At 42.7% G+C, this 23,966-nt stretch overlaps 1 protein-coding gene across 2 annotated transcripts in view; it reads right to left on the reverse strand.

Moving 5' to 3' along the window:
* Positions 1-3,206: 3,206 nt before the first annotated feature.
* tmem132e (transmembrane protein 132E) overlaps positions 3,207-23,966 on the reverse strand; it is a 346,164-nt gene continuing 325,404 nt past the window's right edge. For both annotated transcript variants that reach the window (XM_020464756.2, XM_031808129.1), the window contains exons 6-9: positions 19,861-20,066; positions 17,302-17,581; positions 12,494-12,688; positions 3,207-7,185 (exon numbers count right to left, since the gene is read on the reverse strand). In XM_020464756.2, coding sequence (XP_020320345.1) covers positions 6,112-7,185; positions 12,494-12,688; positions 17,302-17,581; positions 19,861-20,066 — 1,755 coding nt within the window. In that variant the 3' untranslated portion in view covers positions 3,207-6,111. The remainder of the gene's footprint in view (positions 7,186-12,493; positions 12,689-17,301; positions 17,582-19,860; positions 20,067-23,966) is intronic.

The raw sequence follows: 23,966 nt of genomic DNA on the forward strand, positions 1-23,966 counted from the left end.
AAGACGCAGGCCTCCTAAATGTCCCTAGAATTTCTAAGCAAACAGCTGGAGGTAGTGCTTTCTCCTATAGAGCTCAATTTTTATGGAATGGTCTGCCTACCCATGTGAGAGATGCAGACTCAGTCTCAACCTTTCAGTCTTTACTGAAGACTCATCTCTTCAGTAGGTCATATGATTAAGTGTAGTCTGGCCCAGGAGTGTGAAGGTAAGGCTCTGGAGCAATGAACCGCCCTTGCTGTCTCTGCCTGGCCGGTTCCCTCTCTCCACTGGGATTCTCTGCATCTAACCCTATTACAGGGGCTGAGTCACTGGCTTACTGGTGCTCTTCCATGTCGTCCCTAGAAGGGTTGCGTCACTTGAGTGGGTTGAGTCACTGACGTGATCTTCCTTTCTGGGTTGGCTCCCCCCCTTGGGTTGTGCCGTGGCGGAAATCTTTGTGGGCTATACTCGGCCTTGTCTCAGGATGGTAAGTTGGTGGTTGAAGATATCCCTCTAGTGGTGTGGGGGCTATGCTTTGGCAAAGTGAGTGGGGTTATATCCTGCCTGTTTGGCCCTATCTGGGGCTATCATCGGATGGGGCCACAGTGTCTTCTGACTCTTCCTGTCTCCTGACCCTTCCTGTCTCAGCCTCCAGTATTTATGCTGCAGTAGTTTGTGTCGGGGGGCTAGGGTCAGTTTGTTATATCTGGAGTACTTCTCCTGTCTTATCCGGTGTCCTGTGTGAATTTAAGTATGGTCTCTCTAATTCTCTTCTCTTTCTTTCTTTCATTCTCTCTCTCGGAGGACCTGAGCCCTAGGACCATGCCCCAGGACTACCTGGCATGATGACTCCTTGCTGTCCCCAGTCCACCTGGCTGCTGCTGCTCCAGTTTAAACTGTTCTGCCTGCGGCTATGGAACCCTGACCTGTTCACCGGACGTGCTACCTGTCCCAGACCTGCTGTTTTCAACTCTCTAGAGACAGCAGGAGCGGTAGAGATGCTCTTAATGATCGGCCAACTGACATTTACTCCTGAGGTGCTGTGCCACGCCCTGACCTTAGAGATCCTTTTTGTGTCTCTATTTTGCTTTGGTCAGGGCCTGAGTAGGGGTGGGTATTCTATGTTTTGTGTTCTATGTTTTTTGTGTTTGGCCGGGTTTGGTTCTCAATCAGAGGCAGCTGTCTATCATTGTCTCTGATTGAGAACCATACTTAGGTAGCCTTTTCCCACCTGTGTTTTGTGGATAGTTGTTTTCTGTTTTTGTGTCTGCACCAGACAGAACTGTTTCGGTTTAGTTCGTTCTCTTTGTTGGTTTTGTTATTCAGTGTTCAGTTCTATAATTAAATCATGAACACTTACCACGCTGCTCTTTGGTCCACTTCTTCAAACGGCCGTTACATGCTGACTTGCTGCACCTTCGACAACTACTGTAATTATTATTATTTGACCATGCTGGTCATTTATGAACATTTGAACATCTTGGCCATGTTTTGTTATAATCTCCACCCGGCACAGCCAGAAGAGGACTGGCAACCCCTCATAGCCTGGTTCCTCTCTAGGTTTCTTCCTAGGTTTTGGCCTTTCTAGGGAGTTTTTCCTAGCCACCGTGCTTCTACACCTGCATTGCTTGCTGTTTGAGGGTTTAGGCTGGGTTTCTGTACAGCACTTTAAGATATCAGCTGATGTAAGAAGGGCTATATAAATACATTTGATTTGTCCAGGACTAGCTGGGAAACTGGCCTCATAGTGTTATTTTCTGTTCGCACATTACCTTAACCTAATTTATTTAAATAAAGCATTGTTACCCAGTGACAACATAACATATTGGTTTCAAAGGGACATGACATGAAAATCATTCATAACTATCAAAATTATTATTCCTGTATTACTATCAGTGTTTTCATTACTTATCCTGTCATATTAACTGGTTATCCCCCAACGATGATGAATTAACCATAACATTGCTGTTCGTCAGTGCCATGACAGGGTATGTATGTTTTGTGTAGTACATGCCGTTTCTGCAAGAGATCACTGATAGTATGCACATTGTTTGATTGTATGGCCATCACTTTCATATTCATGTGTGTTTATTCCATCTTCGACTTATCCTACAGATGTTGCAGATAACATGTTTATCCTAGATAAACTATTATAAATTAAATATATGAGATTGCTTCCCTTGGGTGACAGCTGTGTATTCATGACGTCTTGATCACATATCACAGCACTTTCCGAAATATACTCTATTTTGGGGCACCTCACACTCTACTACCAAAATACTGAAGCATCATCCAAATGGACACATTAAATATCCATCGTGTCAATGTTACTGTATCGAATGATTCATAGCATGAAGACCTTGTCTTTGGTTACACTGGGACAGATACATCAGGCAGATCTAACTGGAAAGACTTAAGGTCAGCCTACCCCGAGGCCAACAGATATATAGCCGTCCTCGTGCCTTAAATGACAGCTGGCTAAATTACCCATTCTCTAGATACAGTATATCGTATACAGTAGGAGACCAGGAACAGACAGGCACACAGGTTCCCATTTAACCTCTGTACTGTGACTGGTCCGCCCTAGGCTCCCTAGGTACAATAAATGGAGATAGTGTGCCTGCCTACATGTACTGATCCATTTAACCAGAGACATTAGAGACATTAGATGAAACCTGTCATATTTGTGGGGGTGAGGCATCAGTAGACTAGAACTGAATTTGATCTAAGTCGAAAGGGTTCTGAGCAGTTCAATAACCCCCCCCCCCCCCCCCTTCAATTTACCAAACTGGAGGAAAAACAACTTTGTATCAGGTAGCAGGACTTTACCCGTGTACTTCTATGGTGACCATTAGTCAGGCACGAGAGGACACGCCCACATAGTCAGACCGGAATAGAGGACACTTTTCTCAATGGGGAGAAGCCTAACTGCGGTATCTCACTAAATGTACTATCTCTGATTTAACTTCTCCCAACTATAATTTGTCCCAATCTCCTATAATCATATGATGGTAGTAGAATGAAAATTGTGTGTTTATATGGGTCTGGTGTGTGGTGGTGGTTGTGGAGTTTTCAGACAGGAGTTTTAGGCTTCCTTATTTCTGATCAACTGAATGATAAGGAACTGCATACATCCATAAATTCTAATAAATTAGAACACATACACAGTATGTAACCCAATTACACTTTTTTCTGACAGTGCTATAATAACGAGTAGAAAGGACACATGATTTTATGTATTGTATTTTCTTTAGTACTTTACATATAAGGGGGAAATACAAGGGTTTTCTTTTTCTGGAGAATACAGGAAATTGAACAGTGCTCTGTACATGAACATAGTATCGTCAGTGAGCTGGTGCACGGTCACCATGTCTCCACCTGGGGGTACACTTCAAAAGTATTCAACCACATGTGAGAAAGTCTCTAGCAGCAGCTTGCAGAAGAAACACTGGATGTACACAGAAATATGCACACCTTCACCAAAGTCACATTACAAAAATGGTTTAGCATATACATATATACATTGAGAAAGGAAACATAAAAAAATTCTCAGAAGCCATAAAATGTTTTAATAGACATTTGCTATGATCTCTGAAAGAATAATCAAATTGGAAAGTCAGAACTATAAAAAAAGAATGTTAAAAAGCTGCTATTAGAAACTTAATACACCATTGTTGTTAAGCAGTGGTACTGATTTGGGTTTACCATAGTAATACATGAGGCAAAATACCCATCTGATGATCAAAGTACAGTAGAGAATCAATACATTCATCCTGAGACACCATTGTTTAAAATGGGGGTTAAAAAAAAGAAAGAAGAAAAGTCTGGCTGTAACCAACAGTTCATTTCCTCAACCGGTTTCTTTGTAAAAGCGTGGGTTTCAAGTGAGGACAAGAATTGTTGTCTTTGATTTTGAAGACCATTTACCTTTAGATGTTAATAGGGCTTTATTGAGATTTAATCACATTTTGTAATTAGGTCATTATTCAATGAAACCATTTGGAACGTACATCACATGGCATGCTGTAAATCAAATTAACTGAATAGCAAAGAAATGACTTAATAACAGGTGACAAAATGTCTGCCAACTAGGTTGATGTTTTTTGTGGAAATGAATTGATTGGATTCATAACTCAAATTGAGAGGTTGGGTGACATTTGTTCTTCCATCGTGGTCATATTACACATCATATGACAAAAACACAGCAAATCCACAACCTACTTAGAGCACACAAATAAAGGTGAATTAAAAACTGATTGAACAGTTTTCCATCCTGTTTATTTTTCATTACTCTTGAAAATAACTTCGCAAATCTTCAGATCAGTACGAAACAACATGATCTTCAAAGAATCAGTCATCATCCCACCCAGTGCTTTACAATTCATCACACTCCAGCTAGCCAACACTTCTACATAACCAAACCTATAAATGGAATCCCATTGCATTCATCATTTGCAGTCATTCTATTTTGTGCAGGTTCACTAACCAAAACTCCTAGTATTACATTTAAGATTTCATCAAACACAGACAGTCCTGAGAAACTTAAAAGGCGTCACCACCATAACAATAGCCCAATGCGTCAGCACCAGTGCGCTTGGCTTCTGTGACGGTCATGACCAGCTCCTTTGCAGCATCTATGCTTTATTACGGACATATTTTGGACCAAACATAGTACTTCTCATTCTCTGTTTAGATTGATTGGAAATTAATATTGTGACTCGGTACAAAATCGTTGGTGTTCAATGGGGAGCATGATAACACGAGGTCACCGCGCTTAAAAATAAAAAAGGAAATGGAACAATTTCTGCTGCAAAATATTTTGGTGGGATGAGAGTTCTTCCATTGTAATTCTCAGGTGTACAGTGGGACATCTTAGTAAAAACTGCAGAGGAAACTCTATGCTTACAGTGATGGGCCAACACGTTCCCCCTTCTCTATCTCTGCATGAATAACAAGTTCAATGTAATGTTGCTGCTGAAGAGGAACTCAGCTGGTCATGGTATGTACATACGAGGGAGGGCTGTACTATGCAGGTCTGGCACGGCATGCATGTAATGCATGATACAACATATGTCCTTTAGTATTGTCTAGGTATAATTAGATAATTACAATACAAACATTTACAAATTTGGAAAATTGCTGATTGTGCCTCAGTATCTCCTTTCATGCAAAGAATGTCGAAGATCGTTTACTTCACAATATACGTACAAGCTTTTGTATTTCCCAATATAACTAAACCTTTGACAAGTTGTAGCGTTTTGGATAATTGCCCTCCGCACTAGCCCCTAACCAAGTGTGAAAACAGGGTGTCAGCATTGAAGTCAGTTGTGATCAGTGAAACCCATTCTATAACCCATTCTAAGGCATTAGACTTAATCAGGAAAGTGTATGAAACCAGTATTAGGGCACTGGCTTGGAATTTGTATGAAATGTAGCAAAGTGTACAGTAATGATATTGAATGAAATCATAGCATGTGCTGTACCAAGAACAATAGATGTTCTAACATTGACGAATGCTTCCCTACTCTGGCAAAATAAAATGAATTGGTAACATTGTTTTTAATGAGCGTCTTTGACAATTGGTTGTCCATCATGTTGTTCCGTGTTGCGTCCCAAAAGCTGTTTCTCTGGAAATGTAATCTGCACATCGAAGGCCTCTTTGTTGGAGAAGGTACTTGGTGTTGGGACAACCCGACAAACACAGAGCCAAGACCCAACCCATCCTACTAAAAACACTCCTGTCTTTATCACGCTCGCTAAATAACCCCCAGTAGGAGTGACAGAGCACTTAAAATCCATCCTGCGGAACAGTGCTCACGACTGAAGCTTATAATTCCATTTGAGAGTGTACTCCTCTACCTCTGTAGAAGGGACATCCAGACATAGCCATTTCTCTAGCGTTTTAAAACTCTTGTCTAGTCTTTGGCTTTCCAATTTTTTTCAACTTCCAAAAAAGTGTGTACGGGAAACGGCACTGTGCAAAGAAAAAGAAAACAAACAAAATCAGAAGTGTATTCGGCCTTGCTTTTTGTTTGTGAAAAGTTCTCTCTCACTAAAGTGAAAAAAGAGAAAAATAGAAAGGAAAGTATTTTTTGAAAGCTGTAAGGAGGGTGCTTCTTAACAGCCGCCCCTTCAGGCTATTTCCTTTATCCTGCGCATGTAATCATGAAGTTCCTCTGGGTCCTGGAAACCCATGTCCTGGCAGACCCACTGAATGTCTTCTTCATCTGCAATGGGGATGGAGTTATAGGGCATGTCTTCTGTGGGGAGTGTGGTGAAGGTGGTGAACTTGACACGCTTGCGCTTGGAGGTTGGCGAGCTGGCCTCCTCGCCATGCTCCTTGGTGGAGCCCCCAGAGCTGCCGTCGCCCCTCCCGTGGACCTGGCTCTGAACGCTTGTCTGGGAGCTGCCGCTGCTGTGGTGGTCACCATGGCAACAAGTCTGTACCCCTTCCAGGGGGTTAATGGGGCTCTCCACTGTCTGGGGTGAAAGCTCACTCTGGGCCCTCAAGGGCTGTCCGTTCCCTAAAAAAACCCAGTGGTGGGAATGGTCCATGTTGGCCTGGCCCTCAGGGGGGATTCTCTTGTGGCGGTACTTGAGGACAAACACAATGCAGTTGATGAGGAAGACCAGGATGGCAAGGCAGAAGACGCCCAGGAGGGCGTACATGCCGATCTCCAGGTCGGTCATGCTGCGGGGCGCATGGATGAAATCGTCATCTTCCTCTTCTTCCTCTCCCTCGGTGGGCCTCTCCTGGTTGCTGATGGTCGGGAAGTTGGTGTAGTCGATGGGAACGCTCGCCGGCTGCTCGTTGGACGGCTCGAAGCCTCTGTCACCGAGGTTGGAATCCACCACTGGCCGCCTGGTGACACGGGCTGGCTCGATTTCGATCTCGCTTTCCATTTCTTCCTCGGAGTCTTCCTCCGGGCCGAAGCGGACTTTCACGTACACAGGGGCTGAGGCGATGACGCTCTTGCGCTTGGTTTTCTGACAGGCCTCGCAGATGGTCATCTCCATACGCACCATCTCCCCGGAGCCCTCGCCCTCCGCCACAACCACCGGCCAGCGGTGCTGAGGCTCCTGGGCTATGGACACCACCTTGTCGTCCAGTGTGGAAGCGTTGAGGTTGTAGTCCTTCGGGTCGAAGAAGGTCAGAGGCAATGCGGTGCTATCGCTGTAGTAAAGCCAGATGGACAAGCTGGCCTCCTGTGATAACAACAAGAGGAAAAGGGTATTTTTAGTTTTTTTGTTAGGTAAATGCAGCTTTCAAATGCCATTTTTGCTATGCCGGAGCATTTCACAGATGAATTATTCATACAGTAACCCCATGGACAAACTTTCCTGGAAGGTTAGAGAGAGACACCTTTTTAATGTCTTGAAGAAACAAACAGATTTACCAAATAACAATATGCTGCAAATCAAACTACAGGATTCACGTTTAGAAATTACAAACATTGGTTGATATAGTTGTTTCTTCAAAAACTGATCATTTCGATGGTTCAAACAGATGCTCTTTCACTCCTCTACGTATGATGTGAATATATGTGAGTCCAATTCCTGCCTTTGAAGTCTCTGACTCGCTCGATCTCTAAATCTTCTAAGCATCTCTAAACATCGGCACCCCCTGCCTCGGCACAGACCGAGACACACACAGGCGGTCTGTCTCAGTAGTGTATGCCAGCGAACACAAAGCTCGCTCTAAGAAAGGAGGGGTGAGTGGGTGTTTTGCAACTGTTGTCCTGCAGACAAACAACAGACAGAGCTGCACAACTGCACAGCACTTTACCTGACAGCTTGAGTCTGGCTTCATGAGAGTAATGGCAATGTTCGGTGGCCATGTCTCCAAGTAACGAGGTGGTTTTTGACAGAAGCATTCCTTTGGCTCCTGCTAAAACAATACCTCTCAGCTCAACCTAGCGTACCTGCTCTGTAGGGCTGACAAAAGAAAATAGCTTTTCTGACAGAGCACTTTTAGTCCCCAACCGAGATGTCTTTTCATATTCTAACGGGAGAGGCATTTATCCAAATTCTGTCTGGATTGGAACGCTCTGTTTGAGAGTGTAGACATATTTTTCTTTGATTCAGGCGCAGGATACTGAACTTCAAGGTTGCTATGACATTCCTGTTCGATCACGGGCCTCTGTCATCTCCACTTGTCAAGATGAATGGGGCCTTTGAAACATGATTTAAATAATACATTGAGTATGAGACCCTGTCCTGATGAAGCCACTAGTAGTACACCAACATGTTAAAAAGGTTAGACACAAAGCAAACAAAGCACTCAGTATACTCGAGGGTGACTGGAATGTTCTAATTATAATTCCTCAATAGGATAATGAATCAATCACTGTTACCTATTTATTAAGTCCTCTTTGGAGAGCTCAGGATTAACTGTGGTTAACAGATCAACAGTATTTCCCCAGAAGGGAAATTAGACCATAAAATTAAATAGGATCTCTGTGACCTAGACAGCCAAAGCATTGCTGACTCATAGAAGGGAGGATTTGTGCATCCTCTCTGTTCTTAGATGCTAAATGACAATAGCTGCCCTGGCAAACGAGATCACAGTTCACACTCGGGATGGTTGAAATGAACAAATGTTAATCAAATGCACATATAACCTAATAAAAATGGGGCGGATTCCAGGCTAACAGAAAGAGACTTTGGCTTATTCACTTCCCTCAGTTGTAGTTTATGGCTCTCATTCATTCATGGAGTAAGAAAAGGGGCGTTTAGCAGACGCGGCAGGTGAGGTTTCTCCTGTGAAACAGAATCAAATGGTGTGAAATAACCTGAGCACCCCACGGAGAGGTCCACTGGCAGAGGGATTGGCTGCCTTTTATGGCCCAGCCTCAGAGAGCACTTTAGGACAATACATTATGCTAATTAAATGTAAGGTGGCCAAGCAGCGGAAGGTGAGATTAAATTGGAATTAAATGCCGGGCCCTGACGGTTTAGTTTTGTTTGGCCACCACCAGCGCAGAGAGAGAGTTGGTAGAGTAACAATAGCTGTCATCCCCAATTTCCAAGGCATTGAAACCTGCCGATGTTCTCTTGTTGTGGGGGAATATGAACGACCCAAGTGTGAAACAACACAGTGCGATCTGGCTTCTCAGGAAAAGGTGAAGGACTGTGCCCAATTCGTTCTTTGGGAGGATTTAGAGAAACTGAAGTCCCCAGTTGCAAGACTCAAACATGCCGAAAATAAGGCCGATTCCTCTGACTTTTATTAAACAAGATGTATATTTGCTGGTGTGATGAGACGTTCCCTGGGAGTTTTTTGTAACAAATCAGATTTATTTTCAGGCTTGTGTGTTGGAGGGCTGTTTGGGAGCAGCACAGCAATAAGGCAAATAGTCTAATGAGCACTGCGAGCGTCAACAGTCCATTTTCTGGATGTGTGTGATGTCATGAAAATTCATGAGCTGCTTCCCACAGATGTTCAATTCCAGGTTCATATTAGCGGGTTGGATGCAGTGTTACTGACGTTTCCCTATGGAAATCAAACCCTATGGTGTAATGCCGGTAAGAAAGACGGTTTCTCCAACTATAGTATCTATTAAAAAATTACACCCATGCATTAAAACCTCTACGGGATTGGTGTCCCCCTGTGGGATGGTTGAGCTAACGTGCGCTAATGTGATTAGCATGACGCTGTAAGTAACAAGAACATTTCCCAGGACATAGACAAGTCTTATGGGCAGAAAACTTAAATTCTTGTTCATCTAACTGCACTGTCCAATTTACAGTAGCTATTGTGTGAGGAGAGTGCACAGCTATATACTTGAAAATGTATCAATTGACCAATTAGGCACATTTGGGAAGACTTGATACAAAACAATGGTTCATTGGATCAGTCTAAAACTTTGCACATACACTGCTGCTATCTAGTGGCCAAAATCTAAATTGCACCTAGACTCCTTAGTGATACAATTGCCTTTCTCTTGCATTTCAAAGATGATGGGAAAAACATCTAATAATAGAAAACGCATGTTTTTTCTTTGTATTATCTTTTACCAGATCTAATGTGTTATATCCTCCTACATTAATTTCACACTTCCACAAACTTCAAAGTGTTCCTTTCAAATGGTATCAAGAATATGCATATCCTTGCTTCAGGTCCTGAGCTACAGGCAGTTAGATTTGGGAAAAAATGGTCCGATCCTTAAGAGGTTTGCACCTAAACAACATAGAGGTTGTTAATATGTCAGTCTCTGTAAGCAATTGCTTTCGTCTTAAGCTTTCACAGATCTGTATGTAAAGGCTTGCATAAATTTTCCTTTGTTTTAAATAGGCAAATGACGTTATGCACTGTACTCAGTACCGTATACTTAGTTAAGTAACCTGAACTTAACATTTGTTGTTTTCCTGGAACTTCTCTATACAACTGAATTCCTTAGGAGGTAAAAAATAAATAAAAAATATCACATTTACTTATTCAGAATCTTTAATCAGTACTTTGTTGAAGCAACTTTGGCAGCAATTACCTGCCTTGAGTATGACGCTACAAGTTTGGCACACCAGTATTTGGGGATTTTCTCCCATTCTTCTCTGCAGATCCTTTCAAGCTTTGTCAGGTTGGATGGGGAGCGTCGCTGCACAGCTACTTCAGGTCTCTCCAGAGATGTTCAAGTTCAAGTCCGAGCTCTGGCTGAGCCACTCAAGGACATTCAAGGACACTCTACCATAAATACCTGATTGGTGGAGTGCTGCAGAGATGGTTGTCCTTCTGGAAGGTTCTCTGGACTCCACAGAGGAACTCTGGAGCACTGTCAGAATGCCCATCGGGTTCTTGGTCATCTCCTTTATCAAGGCCCTTCTCCCCCGATTACTCGATTTGGCTAGGCGGCCAGCTCTTGGTGGTTCCAAACTTCTAACATTTAAGAATTGTGGAGGCCACTGTGTTCTTGGGGACCTTCAATGCTTCAAAAATGATTTGGCACCCTTCCCCAGATCTGTGCCGAGCTCTATGGATAATTTCCTCAACCTCATGGCTTGGTTTTTACTCTGACATGCACTGTCAACTGTGGGACCTTAAATTGACAGGTGTGTGCCTTTCCAAATCATGTCCAATCAATTGAATTGAACATAGGTGGACTCCAAACAAGTTATAGTAACATCTGAAGGATGATCAAGGGAAACAGGATGCACTCAAGCTCAATTACGAGTTTCATAGCAATGGGCCTGAATATGTGTAAATAAAGCATCTCTTTTATATTTTTTATATATTTGCTAACATTTCAAAATAGCAGTTTTTGCTTTGTCATTATGGGTATTGTGTGTAGATTGATGAGGATATTTTTTATTTCATCCATTTTAGAATAAGGCTGTAATGTAACAAAATGTTTAAAAAAAGGGAAGGGGCCTGAATACTTTCTGAATGCACTGTCTGATTTTTGTTCATTAAGGAATATTCATGAAGACATGCTGTAGCATCACTTCAAATAATTGTGGTGCTCCAGCTGCAATGCCTTGAGAATAGAAATGAATAGAATGTACTCTTCACACCATTTAGATAAAACATGTATTAAATGGCTTTCGATGAGAAGACGTACTATAGAGATAGAGAACACGACAGGTGTTATGTTCGCTGGAGTGACCTTCCTCCAAAGGTGTGAGAAGGCATGTCCTGGCACATTCAGACACTGTAACCATGGCAATGCCTTCTGTACTATTGCCTTCTGTACTATGAGGCGGCTGGTTTGACAATGTTTTATTATTTACCTGAAAATGTATTTTGTCATTGAGTATCTTTGAAGGCCAACATGAATCAGGTCCATACATTGAAGAAGAGCTTTATGTTCTATGAGTCATACAGTTACTGTGGTGTTCTATTAACAAGATCAAAATATACCAAGCTCAATAGGTAACTTGGTGAAAATGAACTCATCTATACTCACCTGAGTACCAAACAATATGATGACAGGTTGCATACGTCTATAAACATTCACTGAGTATACCAAACATTAGGAACACCTTCCTAATATTGGGAACAGCCTCAATTAGTCGTGGCATGGACTCTACAAGGTGTCGAAAGCGTTCCAGAGGAATGCTGGCCCATGTTGACTCCAATGCTTCCCACAGTTGTGTCAAGTTGGCTGAATGTCCTTTGGGTGGTGGACCATTCTTGATACACACGGGAAACTGTTGAGCGTGAAAAACCCAGCATCATTGCAGTTCTTGACACAAACCGGTGCTCCTGGCACCTACTACCAAACCCTATTCAAAGACTCTTAAATTTTTTGACTTGCCCATTCAACCTCTGAATGGCATACATACCCAATACATGTCTCAATTGTCTCAAGGCTTACAAATCCTTAAACCTGTCTCCTCCCCTTCATCTATACTGTTTGAAGTATATTTAACAAGTGACATCAGCTTTGACATGGATTCACTTGGTCAGTCTATGTCATGGAAAGAGCAGGGGTTCTTAATGTTTTATATACTCAAAGCTGACATCCACACAAACTCAATGCCCTCTACATGTATCATCTTATATATTAGTATACAGTACCTGCTTTGGTGCAGCAAGTGTCTGCAGGCCAGTTGCCTTGGCGACCATAGTGTGACTGTTGCCAGGGCTGGGCTGTAGTGACAAAGAAAGTCCAGAGATGGCGTGGACGCGAAGTTCCAAAATGGAGACTTTCTCATCGGTGACGGAAAACGACGTCTCTCCCAACATGGCCTCCACGGCGAGTGGAGACTCCACCTGCAAACGACAAGAGACCATTTGACTGCCACACCAGGCATTTTGTGTCATGACATGGAAATACAGACAAGTGGGATATGAGTCTGTCTTTCTGTCCGTCTTCTGTGTAAGTGTGTGATAAATGAGAAACTCAAGCCAAAACGAAAGCACCAGACACCGGATGCTGACCGTGGGCTGCCACTTACAGCCTCCCCGTGCCCTACATTTGACCTCTTGACCTCTCTTCAGTGGGTGGTTGGCAAAAATGTGAGTCCATTGGATGGCTGCAGGGCACAAAATACAAAATAAAAAAAACACCAATCTAGAGCTAATCCTGGGGCCTTGACAGGTCTGCCTCCATCAAGGGGCCAAACATGGCATTTACAGCTCATTATGTCACCTTTCTGTTGTTGCCTCCGATTGCTTCGTAAAGGTCATGTGGGAAAAGTCAACCACAGAAGCACTCGCCTTCCTTTGTGAGAAGTCAACCACAGAAGCACTCGCCTTCCTCTGTGAGTCATAAAGGACTTAACTTTTCTATTTTATTTTTACATCAGCACTCAGATGTATAAGGCTGCCTGTGTAAAATACAGGAAGGCCTGTAAGATGGTTTAGATGATATGACAGGCTCTCCACCATCAAAGACCTATGTTTTGTAATTTTTGGATTGTTTTGTTTTTAGCTCTATTTTTTGGAGGATGAATACATTTTCCAGTCATAATTAATTGTATGTGTACTGCTCTGGTGACAACATCGGCTAGAGATGACTAGAGATGACCGCCGACTGGCTTTTCTCATTATCCAAATATCTTGTTCACCTTCAGGCATAGTGCATCATTATCTATCCAAATATGTTCCCTCTTGCTCATCCGAGCCCGGTTGGTTGTTCCACTTCTGTAGCAATTGGAGCTCATGCCAAATCTACAGTGAAGAGGGGCATTGAGAGCCTCTGCCTTTGTTAATTTGGCCTCCAACGGCCATAATAACATTTAATAGTGCTCAAAATCTTACCATCCTAAACAGCACACTAATTTGGCAATCTGTTATCATTACCCTGTTCAAAACACCCATTAAAAAGTAGTAAGAGCCCGTTAACACAGAGACAGAGTTGCCATCCTGATCTGTTGAGTATAGTGTGCTGAAGAGGCTGGACTGTCTGGTAAGGTGACATGTACATAGAATGCTTTTAAACAGCTTTTTATGATGGCTCAATGTGGCTTGACGTCACCGGCCGCGTATGTCACCAGAGAGGACAAAGCTGTCGTCTTCTGATCCCAAGGTCTGCCGTCGGGGACTCCCAGATGCATTTTTTCGGGATCAGATGTGCTGGAGAGGAGAGTTCCAGTTCATTGGTAGTCCGTCTCTCCTTTTTCTCCCCTACGCTCATAAAATGTAACCGCGGGGGATGAAAGTACATGAATACATGACTTCTAAAGTTTCACAAAAGGTGGGGAATTCAGTTGAATGATGAAGTACTCTAAGCAGGACAGTTCTCCACCCTGGGTTTTGTCTCTAAAAAAGCTTTGAGTTCGGCACCTGTGTTTTTCCGACTCATTTGAGTAGCCAAATACATTATCAGGGTGAATAACTAAGCGTTGTTTTTGTTTGGTCAAAATGAATGTGGATAATTGATTCACAATGAAATAAATGACTGTGTAATTACAAACAGATATATCAGAAATAGGTAGAAATAACCCAAAGCATACAAATGGACCACTTCTATGGGTAGGCTAGTACTAATAGTCTTTCAGTAAAACATGAATTATTACTTATTTTTTTTAATGAAAATAAGTACTTTTAAGGTAAACTCTTTTAAGAGTGTGGATTGTACACATTATTTTGAATCTAGGTCAGAGCTAACGCAACAAAAATTTGGAGCCATACCACACATAGGTCCATGCAGTACATAGGTCATAGGTTAGGATGCACTTCTCCTGTACTAACAACCATTATCAAGCATTCCCTCACTCCATCACACTCTGTGTGAGGCTGACAGAAATGGGTGTTATAAGTACACCTCATTATTGTCTATGGTTGTGTCGCAAATGGACCTCGAAGCCAGTTTCACTGTGTTTTTTAATTGTTCCCCTCTAATCAGGGACTGTGTGAAATTAATGATCAAGTAGAACAGAAAAGCAGCAGGGTGCGGAACCTCGTAGGGTAAGAGTTTGAATAACCCTGCCCTATAAAGTAGTACTGAGCGATGAACTGAAATTTAGTTTTTTTGTATTATTATTAAACAACAAATTGACCGATATTGGTTCAATTACTTGCATTTAGTTTTTTTGTGAGCTCTACACGCCGTTTCTCTCGAGAGAAATAATCACGATGTTTTGATCAGCGTTGGACATTCGTCCGGTCTGATGAAAATCCAACTCGGATCGAAATGTTGTTTTTATTGTGCGCCTGATTAAATCACCATGGGAAAAGTTGTGGACATTCCTTTTTTCATTGTAGTTAATTACCACGTTTTCCTGCCGCTAAACTAGGTTGAGTATTTTCCTATGGAAACATACCAAAGTTGCGAAAAATAGCTTTATTTCTTTGACATGTTCATCTGTTCAACACCTGAAAAATTGGATTTGCGTATTTTTAAAATATTTTTAAATGATCTACAATGACCAGAATCCACTGCACTTATTCTTCCTGGCCTCGCACACACTAATCATTTGGAAAAATCCAAATAACTTTACAGATCTTCATTGTAAAGGGTTTAAACACTGTTTCCCATGCTTGTTCAATGAACCATAAACAATTAATGAACATGCACCTGTGGAATGGTTGTTAAGACACTAACAGCTTACAGATGGTAGGAAATTAAGGTCACAGTTATGAAATCTTAGGACACTAAAGAGGCCTTTCTACTGACAATGAAAAACACCAAAAGAAAGATGCCCAGGGTCCCTGCTCATCTGCGTGAACGTGCCTTAGGCATGCAGCAAGGAGGCATGAGGACTGCAGATGTGGTCAGGGCAATAAATTGCAATGTCCGTACATTAGGACGCTTAAAACAGCGCTACAGGGGGACAGAACGAACAGCTGATCGTCCTCGTAGTGGCAGACCACGTGTAACAACACCTGCACAGGATCGGTACATCCGAACATCACACCTGCGGGACAGGTACAGGACGGCAACAGCAACTGCTGAGTTTAGTATGACTCGTTGGGGAGCACAGAGATAACATTAGATGGTTATCTGGCTGTCTGGCTGCTACAGCCTGAGCAGAGATGAGACGATGATTTTAAGAAATTAAATAATAGTCATCAAATTTAAAAAAGTAATATACACAACTGAAATATTTTATTTAAGTAAAGTCATGTAAATAAAATATGGTTAATAAGTGATAAGCAGTAATGGGCAATCCTTACCATCACGGGGCTCTTATTAATTGTTTAATTCTGTGTTGTTAGAAACAATTAAATGTTTTCAATGTTTTGTCAATTAAATGTTCTCAATATGCGTCTTTGGAATGTCAATTAAAAAGCTCTAAAATCATGTGAATGTCATAATTCGTCATACCTTTAATGTAAAATAAATAAACATCTAAACGAAAAAACAATACAAAATCAGATTTTTACACCTTTTGGTGCCATACTTTCATTCAAAAACAATAATTAGCTCCAAAATGAAACCCCTTAAAGTCAAGATGGTGGGATTAAACTGTTGCCTATTATCAAATCTTACTACTCCCCCCCGATTAAATTATTGTTTGGAAAATGGCGTTCGATTAATGAAAAAGATCTTATAACTCATTTATGTTCATCAGTGAACCCTCTAAGTGAAATAATTTAGTTTGAGAGTAGATTCATGGACTCACGGACTCTCGAGTGGCGCAGTGGTCTAAGGAACTGCAAGTCAGTGCAAGAGAGGTCACTACAGTCCCTGGTTTGATTCCAGGCTGTATCACATCCGGCCGTGATTGGGAGTCCCATAGGGTGGCACACAATCTTCCCAGCGTTGCCAGGATAGGCCGTCATTGTAAATAAGAATTTGTTCTTAACTGACTTGCCTAGTTAAATAAAGGTTACATGTTTTATTTTTTTATTTGCTCCACTAATATGGGTTGGTAGTGAGAAATAGGCTACTCTTCATTTTCCTAATGTTCCATAAAATACAGTGTAAGCTTGAGATCTTTTATTTTCTTACAGCCTTCCATAAGTATGGTTTTCTATGCCATCAATCACTCAGTTTGAATGGTAAAGCTGCATATTGGAGGGCTAAGCGGAAGCCCATATAGACTACATGCCTATGCAGATGGAGCCATCTTTAAAAGCAAGTTTGGACAGATCTCATTTATCATTTCATCATTGTAAAGAGGCTTCCTTTACAAAAACAAAATGGGTGAAAGCGATGAAGAAGAGGTCTAATTTCCTTCTTTCAACTGTCAGTTCGTCTAGGTCAGTGTGAAGCACAAAACATTTTGTTGTGCACTCTGAGCGCTTCTGCCTATTACAGCTGCACTTTGGTCAGTATGATCCATACTTTGTCTACCTCAGTGTCAATTTCATATTTGCCTCTAGTGCCCTAGCCTATAACATTTATGAGATGGGCGAACATCTATGAGGTAAAAGAGGCAATTGAAAGAAGCCATTTCCTTTTTACAGACTTTGGTGACCTAGCCAAGTTTCTATACCTTCAGTACAGTGGAGCCCAGCTCCAGGCCCACCAGCACGGTGCGGTCCACCAGCTCGGCTATCCTGGGGTCGACCACCTTCAGCGAGTCCTGAACCAGGTCAGTCACGTCCACCTGCCAGTCGGGCCCCAGCATGGTGATGACCTGGTCGGTGCCCTCGGTAGAGGTGGTGTGAAACTGGGTCAGCACCTTGACAAGGGAACGCTGGTACTGCAAGGTGCAGCCCCGGCTCACCCGCCGGTCGTCCTCGTCGTCATCTGTGTCACTGTCTCTGGCGCTCCTGAGACAAACACAGGGAGAGAGAGAGAGATAGAGAGAGATATAAAGAAAGAAACTGTGTCAATGATGTTAACAGTGTCGATACCATTAACAGTGTCAAAACCGTAAACATTGTCAATATCATTACCAGTATCAAAGTGTACAACAACAAAGTAAGGGTTATCATGTCAAAATGTATTTGCTGTACTATTTACGAAGCCGTTTCAGCAGTAGCTCAATGGCTTATCATAACCTTTAATGATGCATCTTGTAACTCAATATGTTTGTGGAATATGCTGTAGTGTAGTTAAATCCTGCATCCTGTTTCTGGAGCTTATGTTCTTAATTGCTTCTTATCATTATATAATTTAGCACTTGATTTGATGAGAGGCCCAACACTAATCTATGTGGAGGACATCTGTTACAGTGTCTGTTCCAATGTGCCCTTTGTGAGGGAAAAGTTATCCAAGCCGGCACGAAACTCCTCCAAAAACTTCCAAACAAGCAAGATTTGGACGTGTGCCTTCCATTCCTAAATCAATGGATGCTTAGATGGACAGGGGGAGACCACGGTCAGTGCATCCCAACCAAGCCCAATATGTTGCTCCAGAAGATGTAATACTTGCCAAACGTTTCTCAACAGCCTGACAAGCTGCCGGCTTTCCTCTTAAATGCTAAAAAGCTCTCCTCCATTCCCAAAGCTAATTCATCTTTGCTTTGACTTATCCTTTCAGATAACTTAAGATGCAGGAGAGGCAGTGGGCTGTCAGTGACTGACAAAGCATATCCCACCCATTGATTCCCAAAGCCCATCTGAATATCAAGCAGGCCTGTCCTGTGTTCCCTAAAAGGTCTGACAATACTCTAACATGCATCATGTCCCGTGGCCGGCTAACGCTAGACATTTAAGGCTAAAAGGCACGGTTCGCCTGTGTTTTTCAACTTGTACAACAAAGCCACAATAGCAGTGGAGAGACAATAATGTAGACAAGAGTGTTCAGTTAAGACTAGGGTAAACCAGAGAGACAGCGTGACTCTCCTCATGGAGTTTCATGACTCTTTGCTCAGGTCAGAGAGTTTCCCATGTTAAGGCCATACCTATGTTTTTTTTTCTTTAGAGGAGTGTCTGTTCTTATTAGGATCTTTGATACACCAGCTGGAGCTTTGCTGCACATCGGCCGGCCTACCCGACACTTCTGTCCTCTTTTAGAACATATTACTGGATAACACAACCAGTGAGCAATGCAGCTGCAATGTAGCACCACACACATTGCGGTCCAAGAGACCTGGCCCTTGATAAAGCTTAGGGCTTAAACAGTGTTGTGTTAGGAGAGATAGAGGGAGATAGAGTGAGCGATATGAGAGAGCGAGAGTGAGAGATGAGAGACAGAGTGAGAAGTGAACCAAATGGCTTGTGTTCTGAGGGTAGACCAAATAAAAGGAGATTAAATTACAGCTAAATTACAGCTAAATTAACATTAGCATAGTTTGGTGGTATCTGATATATATAAAAAGTAAAAACATCACATCTAAGTGTTTAATGCACAGTGAGGTGTTTTTTTGTCCTTGTTCTGACAACATCACAAACATCTAGTTAAGTGCTAAATGTTTTGCCAAAATGGCAGAATGAAGCCTTCTGCAGTTCTGTTTTGAAGACAGTAGTTAATATTGTTCATTGTGGTTGATGGTTCAAAACACTGATTAAACCTAGTCCAGGATTAAAAAGATCCTCAATCGAGAAACTCTTTTGAAATTGTTTTTTCAGAACTAGGTTTAATCTATGTCTGGGAAACCGGACCTAAAAGCTTGCTGTGAATCCGGTCTGGAATTTGCTTAACGTCCTGTTCTCAGACAAACGTCTTAGTTTAGTTCAATTCATTAAGAGAGATACGTTTGATTACCTGAAATCATGGGTTGGTTTAAACTCTAATAAAATGTGTGCACAAGCAGTAGTTGTGCAAACAAAGATAAGGCCTAAGAGGCATAAACATTGGTTAGGCAGATTTGCATAGAATTGCGTCACTAGGACGACATGTAACACAAACACACGACACAAGCAAAACATGGGCTGCACAATTGAAACGATACATGACAATGCAAGGGGTAAAGACTAAAAACATTAAGTTGAGGAAGACAATGACATCTAGGCTAGTGTCTCAGCTAGAGTCCTGCAAACCACACTAGAGTGAAGTAACCTCAAAATGAATTAAAAATAAATACAAGAAACATCAGCTCTAAAAGAGCAGTGCTCTCCACTCTAACACTACACACAAAGGGGAGCTGTGTGTTGGTGAGTCCTACCTGCGGTCAGGAAGAATGGGTACCCTCCAGCCCTTGATGAAGCTCAGGTTGCTGTCGGACAGTTCCACTTGAAGGGGGAGTTTGGGCACCCACACGGTCAGCTCTAAGGGGGCACTGAGGTGCTCGTAGCTGAAGATGACACGGGCGTTCATGGAGCCCCGCGTCTCCTTCCCGTTCACAAACACGTAGTCACAATTCATGGACACCTGTGAAAAACAAAGGTTATTGGTCAATATATGATAATGATCTGCCGTTGACAGGTGATACAAGTGATATAGTACAGTATGGATGCAGGAGTAGATTCCACCACCTAGTTTATTTCATTGGATTTGCTGGTGCACAGCTTTTCTCAGATTCCACTAAAGGAAACAGGGAAAACATGTCTTCCTTTTCGCTTACAGATTATTTTAATGTGGAATGTGTACTATTATTATTAGGTCACAATAATCCTCCTTTGTGAATATTCCAATATTTTGCCACGAGGGGCTATATTTTTGTCATTTGAAATATTTCGGAACACAGTGTAAACAACACTACTTGAAGGTTTTCTCCTATCTAATTTGAGTCTCTTCTTGAGTGGATGAACTGGCTCTTAAGTACAGCCTACTCTAAGCCTTTAAAAATCAGGCCCATGATCACCCACAACTCACCACTATTTTCAGTGTAATGATCTATACACAATTACGCAGAGACACACATCAGAATATATATACTAACACAAGCTTTCAGGCAACAGATAATTCATAGAATATGAAAGCTTAATACACCAGGTGCCCGCAAACAAAATTCTGTTTACTTATTTTTTATCCAGCAGTCTCCAAGACTGGGTGATTTCAGTCTCCAAGAAATCACCCAGCACAGTATTTCTCATAAATACCCATCCCTTTAATACTAAATGATTTACTGTAATAGATAGCAGGGTTTGCTTTCGGGATACCATCGATGATTTATCTGGCAGTTGGAGGCAGCTGACACTGTAATCAGAGGAGCTAATCTCCTGCAAATGGAGGTCGGGTTCGCCAGTCTTCTCAGGGTTGAGGATTCATCATAAGAGGGGGGGTTAATAAAACACCCAGTCCATCCAGACAGGCCTCTCCACTCTGCAATCCATACAGGCTGGGTGGGAAGCCTTCAGATAGAGGAGAGAGATGAGTCTTTTCCCTCGTTTCCCTTGTTCTGGTAAATCAAGTTTTCAGATTATCTGTCTGTAGTCACCTTTGTGTGAATAGGGATTTTGGGATCATCATTCTCTGGCAGAGATCTGGGGTGTCAGCTGGAATCAGGGTAATATACTTTTTTTCAGACTGAATCATGATAATTAGGTTCTTGCTTGCCAGGCTTAGATACTGTACAGAGCAAAGGACATACACTATATATACAAAAGTATGTGGACACCCCTTCAAATTAGTGGATTTGTCCATTTCAGCCAAACCCGTTGCTGACAGGTATATAAAATTGAGCACACAGCCATGCAATCTCCATAGACAAACATTGGCAGTAGAGTAGCTCATTGACTTTCAACATGGCACCGTCATAGGATGCCAATTTACCAACGAGTCTTTTCATCAAATTTCTGCCCTGCTAGAGCTGCCCTGGTCAACTGTAAGTGCTTTTACTGTGAAGTGGAAATGTCTAGGAGCAACAACGGCTCAGCCGCGAAGTAGTAGGCCACACAAGCTCACAGAATGCGGCTGCTGAGTGCTGATGCACATAACGCGTAAAAAACGTCTGTCCTCACTACCGAGTTACATACTGCCACTTGAAGCAACGTCAGCACAATAACTGGGAGCTTCATGAAATGGGTTTCCATGGCCGAGTAGCCGCACACAAGCCTAAGATCACCATGTGCAATGCCAAGCGTCGACTGGAGTGGCGTAAAGCTCGCTGCCATTGGACTCTGGAGCAGTGGAAACCCGTTCTCTGGAGTGATGAATCACGATTCTGTGCTTCCAACTTTGTGGCAATAGTTTGGGAAGGCCTTTTCCTGTTTCAGCATGAAAATGCCCCTGTGCACAAAGTGAGGTCCATACAGAAATGGTTTGTCGAGATCGATGTGGAAGAACTTGACTGGCGTGCACAGAACCCTGACCCCATTGAACACCATTGGGATGAATTGGAACGCTGACTGCGAGCCAGGCCTAATCGCCAAACATCAGTACCAGACCTCACAAATGCTCTTGTGGCTGAATGGAAGCAAGTCCCTGCAGCAATGTTCCAACATCAAGTGGAAAGCCTCCCCAGAAGAGTGGAGGCTGTAATAGCCTGTAATAGACCAACTCCATATTAATGCCCATGATTTTGGAATAAGATGTTCGACGAGCAGGTGTCCAGATACTTTTAGCCATGTAGTGTACCTGCCCCCATATTCTCTCTCTCTCTCACACACACACACACACACACACACACACACACACACACACACACACACACACACACACACACACACACACACACACACACACACACACACACACACACACACACACACACCGTCATCCTCTACACGAAAACACAGTGCCCCCTCCACAACTGTGACCTACCACTCTAGGCCTCCCTATGTATATAATGCTAACACCAGCCTTCCTATCACTCTCACTCACCCTTGCTAACTGCGCTAGCATAAACGATCCCAGCTCCTGCAGGCAGCTAATAAACTTGGCTGGCTAATTGCGAGTCAAAAGCTGTTAACGACTACGGGTGTCAGTAGCCCAGCGGGGCCCGTGAAAGTGCTCTCATGCATGGAGCCGCGAGCTGTCGTCGCTACACAGCCCTCTAATGTGCTGTGGCATCTTCCATGGTGCCAACAGATTTCCTGGGTAGGGTCGGGGCAAAGAAAGACAGGGCGGGCACTACCCGCTAGGGCGGCATCCAGGCTCAGTTTAAACCAACAGACAGAGATCCAGGATCAAAAAGGATCACCACCCGCCTGCAGCACAGTATATCCATATCTTTACTCCTCGGCAGCTCTGATAACAAAACGGATTCCAATACTGTATTGTCGGGCTTTGTTTTTCCACGGGTCACTTAATGTTTGTTTTGGTTTACGTATTGTGCATGCACGTTGAGTTGCATGCATGTGGAACTCAGAAGGTTGGCAGGTTCATTTGACCTGATAGTACTTATTCTACTGACTAATGCGTATGGATCTAATGAGAAACAATGAGCACCATTTAGTGATGGAGATCCCATGCTGGCTCACCTCTGCTTACACGCTTAACTTCAACATGTGCCTCCAAACAGGATTTGGGCCTATCAATGTCACCTGTTTTCTTGCTGGAGGTGGAGCAGATGGAAAAATAAAACATAACTTGGGCTGTGTTCATTAGGGCATGCAACATCAAACATTTTAAAATGTTTTGCAACAGAAAGCGAAATCAAGCGTTAAGGTACAAGTTTGGGTTGTCCCTCCCTGTTTCAGTTTATTTTACTTTTCGTTTGGTGCCTAATGAACACACCCCAGTTGGGTTAATGTTGCTCTGTAGTGGCCATTATGAAAACCTACTTTGATTGATGGAAGGTACAGTATGATAATTAATAGACTTCTCTTTAAAAATCCCCCTTAACTTATTAATCAACTGAAGGAATTCTTTGCGAAACAGAGCATTTCATTGCTTAATCTCTCAAAACCAGTTTCTAGTAGGATACAATCATTTAAAAAAAAATCTGGGCCTGTATGCCCTCATTGACTGGATTATGTCCTCATTGTGAGGCCATCGACAATAATACGAACTTCTTCGAGACCTCTCATATACAATAGCACAGCAGACAGCAAGGAGACAACACTGAAACACTAGACCACTCAGGTGTACTTATCTCACTGCCTCACAAAGCCTTTCTTATTTAAGCCTAGTCGTTGGCTGAAGGTGAATGTGTCACATTGGTGTGAGTGCAGAATGGAGGAAACAGAGGGCTTGGCAGGGCAAGGGTTGGATGACCACTGGCATGGAACAAGGCTTTCCGCCGCCGCCTTATCTGTGTCCTCAGATGGCTACAGTGACTCACACACACACACACACACACACACACACACACACACACACACACACACACACACACACATACACATACACGCACGTACGCACGCACACACACACAGCCCTGGGAGA

Source organism: Oncorhynchus kisutch, linkage group LG28 (assembly GCF_002021735.2).
Source record: "Oncorhynchus kisutch isolate 150728-3 linkage group LG28, Okis_V2, whole genome shotgun sequence".
Lineage (NCBI taxonomy): Eukaryota > Metazoa > Chordata > Actinopteri > Salmoniformes > Salmonidae > Oncorhynchus > Oncorhynchus kisutch.